General features: G+C 45.1%; 1 protein-coding gene across 1 annotated transcript in view; it reads left to right on the top strand.

The window, feature by feature from the left end:
* The window catches only part of SLC4A11 (solute carrier family 4 member 11), an 86,547-nt gene that overhangs the window by 25,850 nt on the left and 45,080 nt on the right, over window positions 1–15,617 (top strand). The window contains exons 4-7 of the mRNA XM_035547251.1: window positions 8,608–8,654; window positions 13,087–13,318; window positions 13,941–14,003; window positions 14,526–14,607. Of these exons, the coding sequence (XP_035403144.1) occupies window positions 8,608–8,654; window positions 13,087–13,318; window positions 13,941–14,003; window positions 14,526–14,607 (424 nt within the window). The remainder of the gene's footprint in view (window positions 1–8,607; window positions 8,655–13,086; window positions 13,319–13,940; window positions 14,004–14,525; window positions 14,608–15,617) is intronic.

Here is a 15,617-nt window from a genome sequence, read left to right as displayed (position 1 = left end):
GTTTTTTTTTTCTACAGGTTACTTTTGCCCTAGTACACAACTTCAATACACTCTGCAATGCATATGCTAAATGTAAAGGAGAAGGGCTAGCAAACCTGGCTTTTGTGCTATGTGCTTAGGAAAAGGTGGGCTCTGGAACATGGCAGTGACCTGGCTTTCATCCTGGCAGCTGGAGGAAGCCTGGAGCCTGCCTGTGTTGAGTGCTGACTGTTCTGGAGGTTAAATGCAAGGGCTCTGGATTATGCTGGGCATCACAGTTTCAGTTTGTAAGTTTGCTCAAAGTTATTTTTGGATTACAAGCAAGTCCTGATTGATCTATAGCGTGTGGTTACTGGAAATGGTGATGCAGAATAGACATAGCACAGCACTCTGCTTGACTATATAAAAGCCTGCTCTCTGAATTTGAGTGGTGACTTTAAGAACAATATCTAGCAATTTTCAATCCTGCAATTTTACAAATGCCATCTCAATTGAAAGACTTAAGCGGGACTGTACTCTGCTATGACAAGTCTGGGCTTAATGCCGTGGGGTGCATTGTTCGGGGATGAGGAATGTGAGTGTTGTGGATTCCTCTGTATCTGAGGAAGCTTGACTTTCCCTGTGTGTCCTCCTGGGCTTTTCTGTATTTTCCCTTCCATTTGAAAAAGGACAAAAAAGACTTCCTTATCTGCCTCAAGCAGTGATGTTTGTGACAGTGGTATTAGTTGTGTCCCTTTTCTTCAGCTGAGATGTTTGGAATGCTTAAGGAAAAATGGACTTCTGATGTGCTAGAGTCTCCTTTCCAAACGCAAGGATGGAGGTTTTAAAACGAGGCTTCAGGCAGAACCGGAATTGAGAATTTCAAGAAAGATAGGTGTGAAGTGAGATGTTCATGCTGTCAAGGGAAAAAAAGAGTAAGTGGGACAAGCAGCAAAAATCCAGGTCCTTTGAGTATCAGCAATAGGATTCATCAGACCCCAGGTGTTCATTATCTAGGCTGCCAGCTCTTTCTCAGAGGTGGCTTTGAAGTGTTTTCCAGAGTTGATTTTACACATACCACATTGGTCCCTGGCTGTAGAAGAAGCATAACTGACTTCTCAGGTGGTTGAAAGTAGCCAAGATGAGCCCTGTAAGCTCTTCTGCTGATGGAAGTAGCCTGAACTTGGGGGAGGAGAGATGCTCTCTTCACAATCTAAGTTCTTTCCAGAAATGTTTAACTATGCCAGTGCTCTTTAAACACAGTGGAAAAGTGAATGTGGCAATGATGTCCTGCCGTCCTTACCTCATTTCCGTGCTTTCTTGAAGCTGAGTGAAGCCTTTGAGCCCCAAAACCTCTTTGTGCCAGAGGGTTCAGTATTGCTCTTGTGTTATGAATCCTATTGAGGGACCCCAACCATGGGCCATTTTCTGAAGAAAGTTCTCTAGCACTGTCTGTGTTGACTTGGTCCCTAGCATTTGATGCACTTACCGCTTAAAATACACTTTTTCAGTCTCCTACAGGAAAAACCTAAGGTGACTTGAAAAGAAATACAGCTCTGTAATATCTGTAAGCCTCTGGATGCTTCTTCTGGTCATCAGTTTGGTCTCTTGGCTAAGTGTGGTGTCCAGATCCTCTCTTGTTGGCACCTTTTCTGGCAAGCTGCTGCAAGGTTCCTGCCTACCTTAGCACAGGGCTAACAAAATCCAAAAATCTCCCTTGGGGAGGGGATGAGTTGGTACCCCAGGGGCTGGGTGCTGGCAGGCAACGTAAGTTGAATCACAGACATGGTGACAGCTCTGCCATCATCCTGTCAAGCTGTTAATCTCTGCATGATGGATGTACAGCTTGCTGCAAGCATAATTGGATGCACTTTACTGTAATACTGTTTTTAAAAAGAGCTCTGCGTGGGATTAAACATTGAGCCAACAAAACATAGCACGGCCCATAAAACTCTGACAATTAACCATTGCCATAAAATGCTGGGCGGTGTGCACAGATGTGTATAAACCAGGAAAGCCTGAAGAAATTTAGGGGGTAAGGTACGGGCTGTCTCATTTTTTAATAATACTGGCTGCTGTTGCATTTGAATATTAAGCCCAGACCGGTGCAGATTCACAGGTACTAAAATTCTTCTGTTTCTTGACACTTGGGTCCTTTCTCCCAGGTGTTTTATTGCTTCCTTGGGGAAGCTGATGAAAAGCTTTATTCTCTTCTGCCTCTGAGTCTTCCAGCTTAGGGTTTGGTGATAAGGGGATGTCTGTTTCTAGCAAATGCTGGTAGCTCCACCATGAAGGTGGGTCTCATCTGAAGCTGGTTGGTCTTGGATTTGGGATTGGTGTTTTTTTGGGAAGGTCAAGATGCTTTTTAAAGAGATTAAGATGTGTGCTGAGGTAGCAATAAACACGTACAAATAAAACGTTAGGTCTGTACCCTGTTGTGTGTAATCTTTCAGGAGTCGGTGCTGCAGTCTTGTCCTGACCAAAGTACCTCTTCCCTGACATCCCTGCCCCAGGCCAGAGGGAATCCCCACTGCAGGAGCAGAGGGATATTTCTAGTGCTGCAGGTGGAAAATCAATCAAGCTTGGTGCTTGAGTCCCTGGGAATTCCTACCAGAGGATGGGGGCATCAGCAAGTTAGTGTGCAGGCTGGGGGAACCTCTTTCCTCTCCAGACCTGTGCTACAAGCCCTGCATATTTCATAACTACCAGGCTAGCCGTGTACTGTCTTGCAGGCTCCCTCACCTGGCTTTAAAACTGCTTTCCTGTTCTCACCTACCCAGAGGTGTGTTAAGCCTTCTGTATTAGTGCTATCTGGATGTGAATTTCATTTTTTTTTTCTGGAGCTTGGGCTGCAGCTGTTTCAGCCTGTTGCAGAAACATCAGACCAGGGGGTAGCTTCATCCGCAGCACCCTTGGAAATAAATCCCTGCAAACAAATACAGAGATTTGGTTTAGGTGGAGCCTGAAAGCTGGCGGACAAGCAGTGCGAGCCTGATGTGCTGCAGTGGGTTTGCAACAGGCACAGGGAGGCTGCTTTGCAGGCAGCCGTGGTACACCCTGATCTGCTTGGCAGCTCCCTGAAGTCAGCCAAGTGAATATTTTCATACTTCGGACCTTATTCTGGCAGCTTAGGGTCTTCAAACAGGTTGGAGTTCACCTTCCCTTCCTTCCCCAGATTTCAGTAGTGGCTTGCACGGTTTTTCCAGGGCGTGGTTTACCACAGATTTGCAGAGCTGTCATTGCTGAACTTTTTGCAGTATGCGTTGCTACTTGCAGCCGATGCTCGTCCTGGTGGCTTCAGCTGCAGAGGGGGTGCCTGGAGCAAGATTTTTGGGGTGGAGAGAAGACAAAATCCCACTGGCAGCGCGAAGCCAATCCGCGGCCAGGCTGGGGCTTTGTTGGAGAGGGAGGGGGGAAGTAGCGGAACACGGTTTACGCTTCACGAGGAATTAAAGCCTGTTCCACCCCTCCGGACAATTGATCCTTCCTAGATATGGAGAATCAACAGTTTCCTGTAATCGGCTCCAGCGGCACGCACGTGCACGCCTGCCACTGCTGCAGCAAAACACGGTGCTTCAGCTCCTGGCCCCTGCCGAGATGGCTTTTTTTTTTTTAAGGGGACGAGGAGAAAAGCTGGATGCTGGCGCCAAGGATATTCCAGAGAGAGTAGTGTCCAGAGACAAGTGGTCTGGGCCTGAATGGGTATCATTCTGCACACAATAGTCACATTTCCTCACATTAATACCAAGGTCCTTTTTATGTCTCACGGCACAATGCTGACCCACGCGTTCCATCTGATAACTCCTGTTTTAGCAGTTTGATGTCAGCCTGGGATGTCGGACTCCCGAAGCTTCCTATACCCTAATGGAAAGTGGATGCACAGATTGTGCTGGGGGGGGGGGGGGGCGCGGCCGGTCTCCCTCTGAATTTCCTGACCCGGGGTGGTTTCAAAGCGGTGCTTACGGAGCCGAGGGAGGCGGGGGGGTTGTAGTGCACGAAGGCGGCATTCGTCTTTCTAGGTGCTTCACCTTGTGCTTGCTTCAGGGCAGCTCCCCCAGGATTTTTGGATGCCTTCTCCCTTCAGTTGGCACGAGAAAAGAAAACACCTTTCCCCTGTTCCTTCCCCCTGCTTCTAATCTAATAACAAAACCTGTTGCAGCTCTTTTGAAAAATTCACTTTTGTGGCCAGTGCGTGTCTGAGTTAACGGGTGTGGTGAGTGATGCTGCTCAGCTCCTGTCCTTGGCTCTGTGCAAAAGCTCTGGTCGGTCTGTCTGTCTTTCCAATCCCTCTGCAGGAAAGCGGTGCGAGGGAACAGACCTTCACCTGCCCAGCTTACAATGCCTGTGCTGAGCATTATTCAGGTGAGGTTTTCCTCTGTGCCCTGCTGGCCCCTTTCCAGCCTGCTCCAAACACCAGCAGCTATTGCCTAGTCCCCCTGCTTTTAACCCAGGTGTCAGTTTAAGGATGAACCCAGCTGGTTTTAGGCTCTCTGCTGCACCTCAGCCCACTGCCCTGTTGTGGGAATGTGGGATAGTAGGGGTATAATTACTTAGCTAACAATTATATCTAACCAAAATTACTCAAGCCTGTTGGGAGTGAGTCCAGACTCAGCACAGCCATGGCAGGACAGCAAAGCAAAGGCTTAGAGATCCTGCTTGTGCAATACCTCGGTGCCAGAAAAGAGCTGGTAGTGCCTCTGTAGCTTCTTTGTGAGCTGCTCTTGTACTATGTGTTGATGGGCTTCAATTTTCTTAGGCGAGAAATTCAAAGACCAAAACAGTTTTTGTTGCTCGCGATGTTCTTCAGTGCCAAGTGATTGAGGCTTAGATTTGCTCAGGGCCCTGGAGAAATCACCCCTGCCTAGGCAAAATAGCTGTTTTAGAATAAATACTTCCACTTATGTCAGATCCTTGTTTGTTGAGGAAAAACATGAAAATGCTAATGTCGCATTCTGCTCTGATTTATTAGTCTATTTACCGTGCAGGCGTGCTGGGGAGTGCATGTAGATCTAAAGCAATGTGCGCTGACACCTGCACAGCCAAAAAAATCCTGCTCTCCAATTTGCACTCCTATTTATAGGAGAGACGCTATCAATATCCAGAGCTGCTTTGGTCCAAAGGCTTTTGGCCTTCTTGGGTATTAAGGGCAGCACTGGAGACCTGTGCAAGGAAGAGGCAGTGGAAAGGTGATCTGAAGTGACAGGGGATTTAAGGTAGAAGGTGAAAAGCCTTGAATCTTGCAGTGTGACTTCCGTGGGTTTGTTTTTGTGTTTTCAGGGCTGCTTTTGTGTAGGAAATATAATCCGAAGAGGGAAAGGGGGGCAGGGAGGCAAGTAGGAAGCTTCACTGCTAGCAATGCAGAGAAATGAAGTTACGTAAAGGGAAGCTAGGGTGGAATCCCTTTTAGGTACAGCAAATGCATTTCTTGCCTGCAAGCATTAAGTTGCCTTCTTCAAATCTAGAAGCTGGTCGGGTCCTGTTCTTCCCCAAGTGATGGGAAAGAAAAAATGGAGGCATGCCACGGTGTCCCTCCAGGGCTCTGAGTGTGCTGACACGAGGCCATGAGAGCAAGTCTAATGTTGGCAATTCATCACTGTTGCTAACATAGATGTTAACTCCCAGGGAGCTGCTTGCAGCATATTTGGTAATGCTGTGCGCTCGCGTGCGTGTGCCCTAGAAATCTGGGATGTGTGCGTTCCTTGGTGTGGTTTCCAGGGGATGTCAGAGATGCGTTGCTGACTTTTTGGTTGTCCCTTGGGCAGGACCTGGAGCGCAGCCTAACAGATAAGGCTGGCCAGCCCTGGCAGCTCTGCTTTAACTGTGTGTGGGGACAAAGACAACGAAATGCCCGTAACTAGCCTACGTGCTTAAAATAAACTTCTGCAGCCTTTGTCCAGTGAAGCAGACTCACAAAAATAGAAATGGGAATGTTATGTGACCCTGATCTCTTTCTAGTTAAGTGTACTTCATCCTGACACTCAGGTGTGAAATCTGGCTATTATTCCTGGTAGTAAGGTGTAATTGGTGGTGGTTGGTAAGATCTTTCTCGCTGTTAGAGGCGGAACCTATGACTTTCTATATTCTTTTTCCCTTCCAGTGAAGGGCTGCTCCATGAGATTGCAAAGATCAAATGTATTGCGTCTTTCCAGCTCCTCCAAAATGGGAGGGAAGCAATGACAGTGCCAGGAGGAAGAGAAGTGGCAGGCACATCTCTTGTAGGTTTTAGCTTCATCCCAGCCAGCCTCTAATAGCGGTTCCATAGGCAACCTCCTACATGGCTTTATCCTGGGTTTGCTTAGCAGGTTCCCCTGCAGTAGGTAAATGTAGGTAAAAACACACTTGAGGTGTGTATTTCCATTTTCATGTTCCAGTTAACTTGCTACTCTCCTTTTGTGATGCTGTTGTGCTCCAATGGGCCCTAAAGGTGACAGCCCAGAACTGGTGATATCCATCAGTCTTCTTTCCCTGGGTTGAGCCTAAGCAGCATGTCGCTTGGCTGAAATGATGAATGAGGCTCTGAGTCTTCCAAAGCCATCACCTCTGTACCCAGAATGGCTTTTCTGAGAAGTCTTCAGACTTCTCTTCTTTCAAGACCCCTGTTCAAGGGATGTAATGAGATGGTTTTGCTCGCTTTGATAAAGCAGTGCTCGGTGCTCACCTGAGATGAGAACCCGAGAGCTGTCAGTGGAGAGGATTGATACGCGCTTAAAACCGGTACGAGGAGCCGAGAGATGCTGCGTGATAAAAGGACAACACGAATTTCTGCTGCCTTCGTGCATCCCAAAGGATGGCGTGAAGGACAGATCGCAGATTTGCGGATATGGGCCTCAACGCATGTCCGCTATTGTTCGGGGCTGTGGGTGTTTTTGTCTATCTGGAGCTATTTCACGCGAAAGCTGCAAAAACCAAAACATGTTTTCTCACAATGAATATTTATGGCCTCCAAATCTTCCAGCATACTTTTGCATGTGTAATTAGGCTGTAAATTGGGTAAGCGAGCATTGGAGAACTACAAATGTAAAAGCCTGGGGAAAATGCTTGATGTTTCTGGTTTAGTTGGGTGCTTGCTTTTTAATAATAAATAGCATTTTCAAGATAAAAACAGCTTGTGCTTTCCAAACGATGTGTCAAAAGCAGTAATAATTGGGACTGTTGCGCCAGCAGACTTGTCTTAAGTGATGCTTTTAATCACATGCACAGCATCCAAGTGAACTTTGGAAGAAGTTGGGTGATGTAACCAAAGCCTCTGAACAGTCTTATTTTGTTTAGAGATAAAGGCAACCCTCTCCCTCTCTTCCTCTACTGTAGTCAACTCTGTTCCCAGTTTGAGTCCCAGCATTTTAACCTTTTAAGTGAGAACATGACTCGAGTTCCTGGTTGATCGGGGATGGTTTAGGATAAAGCAGCTTTGTGTGTAATAAATCAGTCGCTTCTTGGGGTTCTGGTGTTTTCACTCTGCATGCAACTTAATTGTGTTCTCAGTCATCTCTTTTTGGAGGGCAGCAGGGCTGAGCTTGTAGGTGCTTTCATGCTGGGGTCAGCCTGTGAAATGGGATCGGAGCAGTTCATGTTGGTTGGGACTTGGAAATCCAGTTATGTGGAGGAAACAATCTCCTCTGAATATCTCTAACACCGTGTTGCATCTCTGTACTTTTCCACAGCTTGGCCTCTGGAAAGGTTTTTGGTTTTCAGTGGGGTTTTTCCATGCTGTCACTACACTCATTTGAATGAAAACTGTTCATATGTTTCCTGTGTAATATTGGTAGCAGCACAATCTTGGGGGGCTTTTTTTCCCCAAGTGTGAAGATGGGGGAGAAGAACAAACAAACAGTACCTGCAGTATTAGGGATGTTGCAGAGAAACTACCTTGGATGCAAGCAGTACAGAGGGGGCTGTAGCAAAAACAGCTGGATTTTATTTATGGCTTTTCAGCTCATACCAAAAAAAAAAAAACCTGCTTTGTAGATGCTCTAAGAAAATGTTAATGTTGCTGCTTGGAAGTCTGCACCGGGAACTTCCGGGGTACCCCTGTCCCTGTAACTCAACCGCGTAGTGACACTTAATAGCCTCTAAACAGCGGTTTTCTTTCTCAAGAGCTCTGTTGCTTTATGCTTAGATTTATGGAGGCAGAGTGGTGAGTTGACAGGACATTAATGTGCTCATCTTCAAGTCACTGTGTGTGATCTGTCACAGCCCGCTCCTTTGGAAGTGCCTGGGTGTTATTGTTGACTTTTTAACGAGGACAAGAATGGTTTCCAAGCGAGCGTGACTCATGCAATCTTAGCCTCAATCTATCAAACAACGATGCATGGGATTAAATGATTACCTAAAGTATTTGGAATTAGATTTTATGGAAGGGGGGGAGTGAAGGATAAAAATACATAGGGAATCTGAAAAACAAAAAAGCTGCAAGGCAAACCCAAGCTGATCAGATAATGATAAAGGATGCTTCTGTACTTGGTTTATATTCCCTAAATGGGAAATGTTGTAAAAATTGAATCTCTGCTTTTCTCTAGAGAGGGTTCTCTGCCAAGAGTGATACTTCACCTTGTTCTGAGCCTCCTGTTGCCTGTCATGTACCTGTAATAGGTAATAGTAACGACCTGTTGCAGTAATGCTGTCTACGTAACTTTTCTTCTTGTTTTCCAGCTGAAAATGAAAGTGCTGGCTGCGTGTTACTACACACATCAAGGAAGGTAAGCAGGAATTGTGATAAACTTATTTTTCATAAACTTATTTTTCATAATCTAGAAACAGAGAAAAGGATCTTGCACTCTGTGGGGATGAGGAGGAGGTTTTTACTGGCCTAAACAGGCCTTATTAATGCCTCTTTCCCCAAATTCCTCTGTCTTCATTTAAACCTAAAGAGCCATGTGCTGCTTGTTCTCCAAACAATTTCTATGTAATTCTGATTGTTTCACTGTTTTTTGTCCCAGACAATTCCTTGACATGTTAATTCATCATTTTCTTTCTGCAGCTGCCTGCAAAGGGATCCAAGTGTACACCATAGAGATTCAGGCTGCTTAGCTGCTCTCTAGCCGAAAGCAGAAACACCCAATAGACATTGCTGTGATTTGGTTTCCTGTTTATTCCAGCTAATCAGATCTGCCTTCACGAGGTTCAGCAGGAGTGAATTCCCTGGAAACATGCGGTCTAGGAGGACGATTGGGAAATGTTTAGTTTACGCTCGCGTTTGAGACGGTAACTCGATAAGGATAAGGTGGAAACACACAACCTCGTATAGGCTGGAGTAGCGCAGACCTCCATCTATGCAAGTACAAAGTTTGCAGGGAGGAAATGAGCTGATATTTAATATTGCTTTCAGTCTTTGGGGCTGTGAGGCATGACTCACGGTGCTTGGAGTTGTTTCAACTCTCATCCTACCTGCAGGTTGGAGGGACTGCTGATGTGTAAACTTTTAGCATCGCTGAAGCTGGCAAATCAACGAAGCCTGCAATATTTGAAGGCTGTAATGTGGGCATTTAAATTTCTGCACTGAAGCCCTAGGGGCCTTTTAGAGAATCCCAAAACTTCTGACTTTTTAGGCCTCTAAGCTCAAATCCTGAAAGGTATTTCAGCAGGCTGAATTATTATGGGGAGGAAAATGTGTAAATACTTGTAGCAGAAAAAATTTTCCTCTACTCCCCAAGTTTAAAAGTACAACATCAAAAAAGACTAAATATTGCTTGATAACAAGGTATGGAAGTTAAAATCAGCTATTCCGTGCTCAAGAACGGAAATGTTTGTTAATAATTTGTCTTGCCTAATACTACTGCCCAAGCTGCTTTGAGTTCTTGACACTTGACTGAAAGTAACCTAAGAACTTGGTCACTTAAAGTGCAAATTCTAAGCCTGAATGCAGGATCTGCTTCTGATAAGAAATAGCTGGAAGCTGCTAACATGTAAGTGGCTTGTCTTCTGCTCTTTTCTTTTTCAGAGCTGTAGGAGTCCTGCTTTTCTGGCCTATAGTTCATGCTTGAGCATTTTAGTGTGTTGTTGAGCAACAAATACCAGAGGGATAACATGCTTTCACAAGGCTTGAGGAAAATATACTAATTGCCAGTTTTTGTGTTTGTGGAGGACAAGTAAAATTGTTGTGCTTCAAATATTAAGGAAATTGGGTCCTGGGTCACAGGAGAAGTGGCTCCAAGTGCCTGGGAAGAGAGAACTGCTAGAATAGAAGTGGTTGGGTCACAAGCTTTATCTATAGGTGCTTCCCATGGTTTGTCCCCACCTCTGGTGGTAGTCCGTGGTTCCTGTGCCACTTCTGGAGTTTCTGAAGGGCAATCCATGTGTTGGGCAAGTTTGTCTGGCATGGTCCTTGGTAGGCATAAGGAGGAGCTGCTGACAGCTCCAACTACTCAGTCACCATCCTAGCGTGTTTCTGAGCAAAATGCTACCTCTGCTGTGGCAGCAGCACAGACAGGGCTGTGCTCAGGGCAACATGTATTTTGGGAGCACCTTCTCCTAAGGTTCTTGCAGTGTATCTAAGTGGGGTTGGTCTCCAGAGCAACAGCCAGGTTGATAACTTCCATTTTGGACCTTCCTGATGAGTGTTGAGGGCTTTGTTTTGCATTAATTGAATGTGCAGCTGTGTCTTAGAGTGGCTGACCAAGAGTCCTGCCTGCCTGATGTTAGGAGAGGCTGCTTCAACATGATTGTTACACAACAGCTTCTCTTCATACCACGATGCACTGTATGGCTTTGCTTTTGAGGATACCTGAAGCTATTAAAATGAGTATTGGGTATCTGTCTCGTTTCTTCCTCAGCAGTTTCCAGCATCCAGTATCCCGGTGTGACTTGACAATCTAGCTAAAAATATTTCTGAAGGAGTAGTCATTAATTTCTGCTGAAAGCAGTGGGTGTCCTGACTGGAGTAGGTTCTGTTTGAGCTGTCTCTGAGGTGTTGCTGTACCAGCAATCCAACTAATTTGCTCTTGGTTTGTCTCAGCTAGGCAGTGATATATTTATTTCCTCTCGCGGTGTTTTACATGTGTGTCTTACCCGATGTTATGGGAGCGATAATAAGGACAGTTATTGCCCCTATTCCTCTAAAGGACCAGGAGAAGGAGGATAAAGAGTATGATTTACAGAAGGCATTGCCAGGAGCTTGTGGCAGAGCTGGAGCTGAACCCTTATGACTTGTATTAAGCAGCTGGCAGAGCTGTCCTGCCGCAGCAAGCAAATGGTGCTGTCTCATGCAGATCGCTGGAGAATGTGTTGATTGAGATGATGTGGGCAGATAACAGCCCTCTGAATGCCTCTGATTCATTTTTCCTCTCTATCAGCCAACTTTTTGCTTCCACAGTTCTCCTTCTGGTGGCTTCTCTCAAGCATTGGGAGCATGATGACACGAAGCCCCTTTTGCTTGCTTGAAAGCTCCTGGATGCTGTGGTACTCCAGTTGCTCTTGATCTTCCCAGTACTTCCTTTTGCTACCTCCTCTGCCATCCACCTTAAGTCCTCTCTAGGTGGTTTAGTCCTTTTGCTGTTTGAACCTACACCCTACATGGGACTCTGCATGCCAGATGAGCTGAAAGAAGTTACCTCTGAGAAACAGTTGCTGGTCACCAGGTGATCCCATGAACATTAACAGGTGGTGATAAGTATTTTAACCTGCTCTCATACAGGGATGATCTAAGGTTGATTGGCCATTTACAGTTATACACCTCTTTTAGGTGGGGTGATAATATAGCTGTGTCACCCTCTCCTCTCCTAAAAGCAGATGGCAATAAAGCCTTGGGATGGTGGTAAAAGCCTTCAGAGAATCCTCAGTCCCAATCCTCCAAGGCTCTGTAAGAAGTGATTGATGCAAAGTAAAACAGTGTTAATTGCAATGGATGTGTACTGACAACTTGATCGTTGCTGTGATAATTACAGTAATTAGTGAGATGTTAGCATTTTTCCCTGTGTCTAGGCTATAAATGGAAAAGGTAGAAAGGGTATGTGTGAGAGGAGGGGATCTGTGACTCAGGCTGTGGGGTGGCACCATACCATGGGGAAACGTGCCAAGGTTCTGCTTGTGGAGGCAACTTGGTGGCAGATTTGTAAAAGCAATCCAGAGCGTGCTTCTCGCTGAGCTTAATAGGAGCTGAAGGCTTAAATGCATCTCCAAAATCTTGTCCTTGACCTCGTGAATTCAAGCTTGGCTGGCCTCCTGTGGGATGGGAGATCTGTGTAACAGTGTGATTCCTGGATTCCCAATTCCTTGCTTGATCTCAAGCTGTTGAAGGACAGGACTGTCAGCTGCTCTTGACTCACTACCATGAGTGTTAACTGCGTGCATGGATTTCTAAGAACTGTGAAATGGGAACGACGCATCTGTAGTTTGATAATTCAATTAACAAATGTCATAGCTGACATACGCAGAAAAGGTTTGAGGTTCTGCAATACAGCGTGGCTGTTCCTTCCATCTCAAGGCCCGTGAGTCTGACTGCGGCAGCAGAGAGTTGAGACAGTACCAGCCTTTGTCTGCCATCTGTTTTTCCTCCTGTCACACATTGATTCAAAGCTAAATGTTATGCAGAGAGGAAGAAAACTTCCTTGGGAGTAGGAACAATAGGAATTTAAGTGTAAAAAGGTGATGGGCTGGATGGGATTCCATCTCCCCTTCAAGCTCCTGAACTAGGAGGACAGAGATGGCTCTTGGAGAAGAGCTGGTTTAGATGCACTGAGATGCATGCTGACAATTCTTCATGCTTCTGAGCTGAGAGTTCATTTCTTCCTAGTAACTTTGCCCATGTTGTTACAAACATCTTGAATTGTTTAGACCAAAAGAGGCTTTTAAATGCTCCTTAGGCGTTTATGCTTTTAGACTTACTTCTGTGCTTTATCCTTGGCAATGAAATTGATTTATTTTTTCAGTACTGCTTTCAACATCAGGGTGTAAAACTGTGCCTAGGCATTCACCCATGGTTACTAAATTAGCATAAGCCTTGAAATTGCAGGCCTTCAATGCATTAATAACATAAAACAAGAACTCTTCTATAGTGAGATTTGGGAAGTGATTCCAAAATCACTGGTTTCATGGCAGTAACATAACAAAAGTGTCTTGTGAACTACACAGTTCCTAGTCCTTTGTTAGGTATTACGTACAACTGTCTAACACTCTGACCTCTTCTTAACACAGTACCTGAAGTTAAAGAATTTTGAGGAGGAAGTCAGAGCCCACAGAGACCTCGATGGGTTCTTGGCCAGAGCCAGCATCATCCTTGATGAAACAGCCACCTCCTTGGACGATGTTCTTAGAGAGATGCTGAAACATTTTGCTGAGGATCCAGAGAACACAGAGCCAAGCTGCAACTTTGAAAAAATCATGAGCACTTTATTCACAGATTCAGGGACCCCACGAGAAGGGAATGGTAATTAATTCTTTGTTTGCAACTACTGTTAGGTCATCCTTTCTACTGGGGGGCGTGTTGAATACTCACTACTGCATGATCCCCAGGTTTGCATGTTGCATGTGACACTAGGGTTTTATTTTTTTGTGACCTAGACTGAAGGGACTTATGTCTCCAAGGTTTTGCGTTGGTGGAGTCTTGTCCCTATTTCATTAAGATGAGATGTACTGGTGTTTTTTGGGGGGAGGAGTCTCCAGCACTGGACTATCTTGTCTGGACCCATCAGGTGTGATTGTCCATAAAGTGTCAGATCTGGTTTTGCAAAGAGATGCTTGCTGGTGTCCCTTCTGAAGTGGCTCCTTTGCCTTGTGATTCTCCATCTGAATTCACACAGGCTGGGAGAGTTTGACTGCTTTGAATGAGTAGTTGGCTGGGGAGGGCTAAAGCCTTCGTGTTGCTCCCAGCCTACTGGAAGGGGCGATAAGCTCCTTGTTTTACTTCATAAATTCAAAACTGGGGTATCCCCAGCCAACTTTAGCTTACGTGTCACTATAAGCTACCACTGAATGTCATAGCATAGTCTAAAACACTGCCTTTTAGCCCAAGATGTGAAGAAGCTTAACTAAGCGTTGTTTCTCTGTAGGCACCCATGACGTTTCAGAGCCAACAGGAATGAATATACAAACATGTACATCGCATCTCAAATGTAACTGTCACAGCCTGAGTGAATTTGTTTAACAGATATGTCAAGTCCTGAGCATGTAGTAAGCATGTTCATGCTTTGGTTACTTCTTGCTGCCTGTCTTGGAGCTTTGCATTTATAATCTCTTTAATTTAGGCTTTCTGCCAATAAAGAAAAATTAAGCAGTGCCATAAAATGATCTGAGAGAACAGTAATTACAAAGAGGGGAGAGAGGGCAGGGGAGTTGGAAGATGAAGTCTCTTCTAGTCCTGTGTTGAATAATGCTAATCTAATGACCTAATATTGCAGTAGGCTTCTGTTAGGGGGGAGAAAACAGCTGTCTTCTCAAACTGAATAGTTTAGGGACAGAATTCAAAAGCATCAGGTCAAATGCTTCCACTTTCTCCTCTTGTCATCCCCAACCCCTGCATCACTCCAGTATGCGGTTAAATAAGTATGCTTGGTATTAGCATTTAGCTTCAATTTGAAAGGAAATGTAATTTGCAGTGGCAAAACAAACCTGTAATGTTCCTATTTTTCTTCTAGTTCACCTCTTATCAGATACAATTCAAGGGGTCACAGCAACAGTCACAGGGGTGCAGTATCAGCAATCCTGGCTCTGTATCATGTAAGTACCTGGGTTATAAACTATAAGAATACACGAGCTTCTTGAAACTTGCAGCCCTTTCTGCTGCAGGAAGGAACAGCAGATCAGAACATACCCTTGTAAATTTGGGTGGTGATGCCTTCTTTGACCATCTGTCCTGGCCTGTGGGTTCTCTGAGCGTTGTGCTGTTCCTCCCTGCAGAAGGGCAAGCAGCAGCCTGGGTGGAGAGGGCCACAGTCTCTACAAGGCATTAAGTTGCTGGATACTGTCTAAATCTGGGGTTAACAAACTAAGAATGCTGAAAAAATCTGAGCCAAGAAATGCTAATTACTGAAAATGTTAATCAGGAACTCCTGGAAAGGACAAGTGAACTTGATCATGGACTACTTTGGCAAAGCCTGAAACCTTATACTGAAAGACTTCTTAGACCCTTTGAAAACATCCAAACTTTGCAACTGAAATTGAAGTCAGAAATTCACGCTATTCAGACAGTGATTGTTGTCTGGCAATTAATTCAGACCCTGTCAACACTGTTAAATGTTGGATCAGTAAGGACTCTGTCACCTGGGATTTATGAGGCATGGTGGCTTCGCCCCAGCTTCCACTTGACTAAAACCGGATTGCTGGGTTTTGAAATCGCTGTCCCGGAGTCAAGCGTGCTGGGTGAGCCAAACTGTCCCTTCACAGAAGAAAGCCAAAGCCTGAGTCACTGAACCAACCAAAACAATGCAATTTGACTTCCTTCTGTCACTGGATGCAGATGTAATCTCTAAGTCAAGTTGTCAAGAGATATCCCAGTAATTTCTCTGGGAATTAATCTCTGTTGGATAGGTGCCTAAAGGCTCTGAGTAAATGCACATATTGTAGCAAAATTCACAACTGGTTTGCTACAACTGTCATAATAGCTTTCCTTCTCGTAGCTGTGCTTTTCCTATCCTCTGCTTATGGCTGGAAAAAAAAAGATTAAAACAATCTATTTCCAAGGCAGAATAAACTTATTTCTAATCTCTTATGAAAGAGAAGGGTGTGCT

This window comes from Cygnus atratus, chromosome 4, assembly GCF_013377495.2.
Source record: "Cygnus atratus isolate AKBS03 ecotype Queensland, Australia chromosome 4, CAtr_DNAZoo_HiC_assembly, whole genome shotgun sequence".
Taxonomy (NCBI): domain Eukaryota; kingdom Metazoa; phylum Chordata; class Aves; order Anseriformes; family Anatidae; genus Cygnus; species Cygnus atratus.
The sequence above is the reverse complement of the archived record's forward strand: the minus strand, read 5'-3'. Positions and strand labels throughout refer to the sequence as shown.